General features: G+C 38.0%; 1 protein-coding gene across 1 annotated transcript in view; it reads left to right on the top strand.

Moving 5' to 3' along the window:
- The window catches only part of KDELR2 (KDEL endoplasmic reticulum protein retention receptor 2), a 24228-nt gene extending 19037 nt beyond the window's left edge, over positions 1-5191 (top strand). Inside the window, exons 4-5 of the mRNA XM_003795427.3 lie at positions 1855-2107; positions 3147-5191. Coding sequence (XP_003795475.1) covers positions 1855-2107; positions 3147-3181 — 288 coding nt within the window. The 3' untranslated portion in view covers positions 3182-5191. The remainder of the gene's footprint in view (positions 1-1854; positions 2108-3146) is intronic.
- The last annotated feature ends 261 nt before the right edge of the window (positions 5192-5452 follow it).

Raw genomic sequence — 5452 nt, 5'->3', positions numbered from 1 at the left:
TTGTTTTGGTGGGCCCAGGCTGGATTCGAACCCGCCACCTTAGGTGTATGTGGCTGACACCTTAGCCACTTGAGCCACAGGCACCGAGCCATGAGAAGTAGTTTTAAAGCTACGTCTATATCCAAATTCTCCAATAGTGATAGAGTCTTCTGATCTTGACCATTCTTCAAAGTTGTCACACTCCATATTTATATATACTCCCACAAGAATCCTCTGTTTTACAAATTATTTTAGGCATAATTGTGAAAAATATTGAGAACTGAAGCATGTGATGCTTACAGACTCAAGTCAGGTAATGTAATGGTTAACATGTGTTGTCAGTTTTAGTTTGCAAAATGAACAATACCTATAAGGTGTTATTAGCACCAAAGCATCTTATATTAAAGCTGTCATCTGAATCATCTTATTTGAATGCCTGTAGGTGTTGTTCATGTTCAAAAGGTTAAGTGGTCATGTCTGGTTCCTTAGGTAAATAGACCTGTTTACAGATAATGTGAGATTTTGTGGATTTTATTTTCTAATTTAGCAAACTTCTGGTGGAACATTCACTATTTGGTGTAAAAAAATTATGGCTGAGAAGTAAGCACTGAAGTATTTGTGTCCGGAGACAGCTTATTGTCTGAGTCCTTTAGAATATAAACTTGAAACTGTATTTCATTAGTTTGATTTCTGTGGTACCAAACACAGGGCCCTGCCTGTCTCAGTTTAAGAACATCGTGTTTTGCCTACTCTGACCCAAATTTTGTTTCTTCTTCATGTATAGATGTCACATGTTGATACTGTGTCTGTGACTCTCTGAGCACCAGAGCTACGCTCCTCACCTTTAGAAAAAGCAGTTTATGGTGCTTTTGGCACTGTGCAGTTCACTGATCTGCTCTTAAGTGCTGCTGCTTAGTATCCTGGGAGTTATATCAGGTTGCAGTGCTGGTTTTGGTGTTTGACAGATGCTGGGAGTGCCTAGACTTTTAAAACATTCAAGGACTACTAATAAGTCCTCCTTTGATCAACATGAGTAAAGTAACATGTTGGGTAGAGAGTCTGTGTAGATACAACTCCAACTTTTTACCCCTTTGATTCAACCACATCAAAAAGCTTAATGAATAAGAAAAATGGTGAAAATATTTAGGTAGTCTGGTAAGGAGATCAGTTGATGAGGAAAAACAGCAGTGAGGAAGGGGGAGGAAACTAGTTACCAATATTGCCAACCTTGATGGAAAGCAGAGTTGATTCAGGACCCCAGATCCAGATCAGAGCAATCTTAGTTTATCCAAGAGGAACATCTATATGCAGATTCATAGAAAATTGTACAGGGAAGAATAAGATACTGGACAGATAAGGTAATGAACATTCAAAACAGTAAATGAGGGTGGCGCCTGTGGCTCAGTGGATAGGGTGCCGGCCCCATATACCAAGGGTAGCAGGTTCAAACCCAGCCCCAGCCAAACTGCAAAAAAATAGCTGGGCATTGTGGCAGGCACCTGTAGTCCCAGCTACTCAGGAGGCTGAGGCAAGATAATTGCCTAAGCCCAGGAGTTGGAGGTTGCTGTGAGCTGTGATGCAACAGCACTCTACAAAGGGCAATAAAGAGAAACTCTTTTCTCTAAAAAAATAAAAAAAAAACAACAATAAATGATTAGGTTATCTAGCTTCTCATTGGCAGTACCCTGCTTTAAAATGTTCTTTAAGTTTCTGTAATTTATGCAGAAACCAGACTGCTCTGTTTTGGGCTGAGATGCCCATACCCTCAGACTCTCCCCACCCCCTTCCTAAGCTGCTTTATAGGAAAGCAGGAGTATTTCCTATAATTTGTGGTGGGCACTGGGTCCTGACTGAAGCTTGCTGTTTTTCTTCCAGATTTTATGGACTTTCTCCATCTACCTTGAATCAGTGGCTATCCTCCCACAGCTCTTTATGATTAGCAAGACTGGGGAGGCTGAGACCATCACCACCCACTACCTGTTCTTCCTGGGCCTCTATCGAGCTTTGTATCTTGTCAACTGGATCTGGCGCTTCTACTTTGAGGGCTTCTTTGACCTCATTGCTGTTGTGGCCGGCGTAGTCCAGACCATTTTATACTGTGACTTCTTTTACTTGTACATTACAAAAGGTATGTTCAGAGCTACTTGGATTGTTTCTATAATCGTGTTCTTTTAGGAGAACAGCTTCTTTGCCCAACACTCTCCTAATCTGGTATTCTCACAAGCAGAACTGGTTTCAGAGAAACAAATGATGCCAAATAAAATTCTAGATCAGGGTATCCTGATAGTCAGGGAAAATCTCTATTATTGTTTCAGTAGACATGATGTCTCACTGTATATATAGATGCTATTCTATACCCTGCTTTCTAATCCTGCTTAGATTTTTTTCATGACAATAAACAGAAATCTGGTCAGGTGCAGTGGTTTATGCCTATAATACCAATACTTTGGGAGGGTGAAGCAGGAGAATCACCTTGAGGTCAGGAGACCTTGTCTCTACAAAAATTAAAAAATTAGCCAGATATGTGTTATGTACCTGCAATCCCAGCTACTCCAGAGGTTGAGGCAGGAGGATTACTTGAGCCCAAGAATTCAGGGTTACAGTGAGCTATGATTGTGCCACTGCACTCCAGCCTGGATGACAGAGCAAGACCTCATCTCTAAAATAAATAAACATAATTTTCAATAACTGTACAGTATTTCATTGTGTATATGGACCATGATACACTCAGAAAAATGCATATTTATATGTAATGCACACAAATGTATACATATACTTTTGAGGGGGGTTAAGAACTCCTAAAGCCCAGCCACATATGCCAGGCTAAGAATCTCTGCTATACAGTAAAATTCCTGATGATGGAATTAGTAGGTAAAAGAGCATATATGTGTATATCTTACCTCTTTTTAAATATCCAAATTTCATAGAGCTCCCTATGTATAAGTTATATTTTAACATATGTTGGTTAGTCATGATAACAAAAAGCTGCTGTGAATTTGGTAGCACTGTAAATATCAAATTTACATTTTTAAAATACAATTGCTATTCTTGTATTCTTTACTATGTAGAATCTTGTGTATGACACTTCTAGAAATGGAAAAAAGAAAAATGTAAGCTTGTCAATATCAGTAACCTTTTGTTTTCTCTTTATCTCTTTAAAATTCTAGTACTCAAGGGAAAGAAGCTCAGTTTGCCAGCGTAAGTGCCAAAGACCATCACCAGCATCTGTCCTTCAGGGTGCTCGGACAGAATTCTTACGACACAGCAAAGGCATAAGATGCTTGATACGGAAAATCAGAAACTTAACTCTTTTGTTGCATATAATCACCAGTGGCTCTGTGACAACACAGAGGAAAAGAACCAGAAGGTTTCTGTTTAATGCATCTTGCCTTATCTTTTTTTATTACTATGTACAAAGATTTTTTTACACAAAGAAACTTACTGCTGTATTAATAAATTCAGTGTGTAGCTTCAATTGGGATAGTTCTAAAGTGAAGACTTTGTGAGGAATAAGTGCAAACTTTTTTTTATTTTAAAAATCCTTTGACATTGTTGAGTCTTTGTGTCTGCAATGAAATTGTACGCCTTGACAGTTGGTAGATTATATAGTCTTCCATCTATCAAATTTGCATTCCACTATATTTATTTTTTGCCAAAAGACGAGTCATATTTGTTTGAAATCTGAGACACTATTTCAGTTTGGTACATGTGTTCAAATTTACTCTTACTTGACCATGGAAATCCTTCCTTGGATATTAAACACTACATTTAAGGTTGGTAAGGATAACTTGCAAGCCTTATGGTTCTTATTACCAAAATTATAAGATTCTGAATGTAGATGGGAGTCTCACTGAAGAGTCACCAAAGGTGCCTGCCCTCCTCCCCTGCTGAGACATGTCAGTCCTGAGGGTGTTGAAAAATTCAGTAAGCAGGGGTGCTGGCCATTTGCCATCTGAACGTGGGGTAGGAGGGACATTAGTGACTATTTTGGATATATGACTACTTCTCTGAGGACTAGAACACGAATAGTTACCTATTACTTTAATTTACAGTTCCAAAAGATTACCACGACCATGTCCATGCTCAGATTCAAAAGATTTTTCTTATCACTTTTGGATGGCAAAATGATTGGTAATATTTTTAATTGGCAGCACCAGTTACCATTCCTTATATTCTTTGTGTGTGTGTGTGTGTGTTGTTTTTTTTTTTTTTTTAATTAGCTATTGCATGACTTATCTTGTGTTACCATCCTAAACAAACATATTTTGTCTTTTTGTGACTTAGACTTTTGGAACATCGTATGTTGGGATGATTTTGTCTGTTTTTCATTTGGCAACAAAAGCTCTACAAGGCTACAAACATATAAAATCCACTTGATAATCTGTAAACCTTTCTGTATTTTGTGGAAATATTAGAATTTTTTCCTCCCAGTTTTGCCATTACATCGATTTGCTACCTTTTTTGATTTATGAGAAGTATGATTTTGTTTTTATGTGATGCACCATAAATATTAAAGTGTTGAATACTAACAGTGCTTACTACAAGCAGAATGTAGTAGTTTTGCTTTTTGCATTAAAATGTCTTGTAGAGGAAGGGAGCAGGATGGGTTTTATTTTTTTCCAGTATGTATCTTAACACTTTGTAAATTGGCAGTGTAACTGCATAGTTTAACCTCCCATCTTACCTCCCTCATTTTACTTTTTCCCTTTTGCCTTATGTTTTTGTTCTAAGAGTATCTTTCTTTCCAGCATCCTAGTCTTGTTTTAGTTTCTATGATCTGTTTTTATCCTCCTTGGAGGATTTCTGATAGTGTGGAGGAGGGGTGGGTAAAATAAGTCACAGTAAATTGAGCAGAGTGCTTGCTGCCTGGACTGGGGCAGAGTGGGGACTCAACACTTGTCTTTGTACACATAAATGAAACACAGGCAGGGACTGTTCATTGGAGAGCACCATGCACAGAACAAGATATGGAACTCAGCATATTGATGGCATTTGCAGCCAGCCATTCTACTCAAGTGAAAGTAAAATGGGCTGAGTTGTAACTACTATTCTATGGTTAACCAGGATGACATCTTCATAATAATGGTGCCAGAGTTGTAGTGAGGGACTAGGTCACAACCTAGCAAGTTGGAAACAGGCCTTGTGTGACATGCCTTATGAAGCACTGTTTCATAGTTACTCTCATTTCCTGAATAAAGGTTACCAGGTAATATGTTTTATTGAGGTGCTTTTTTTTTTAAATTTGTGTGAATTTTAAAAATGTGAACATGAAGATAAGATAAAGTTCATAAATTTGGCCAGTAGCTCCTAACTGTAAGAAAAGCTATTGGCTGCTTATAGACACCAGTCCAATCACATAGAATTGATCAAAGTTTTCTACTTCCTCACACTCTGGTCAAGAGTGGAGTAGTTAAGAGTAGTTTTAATGAAGATCATAATGAATTATGGGAACCCTAAGTAAAAAAAGGACAAG

The sequence above is a fragment of the Otolemur garnettii genome, unplaced genomic scaffold (assembly GCF_000181295.1).
Source record: "Otolemur garnettii isolate 467f Iridium unplaced genomic scaffold, OtoGar3 scaffold00092, whole genome shotgun sequence".
NCBI lineage: Eukaryota > Metazoa > Chordata > Mammalia > Primates > Galagidae > Otolemur > Otolemur garnettii.
Note: the sequence above shows the minus strand (reverse complement) of the source record. Positions and strands in the feature narration are given on the sequence as shown.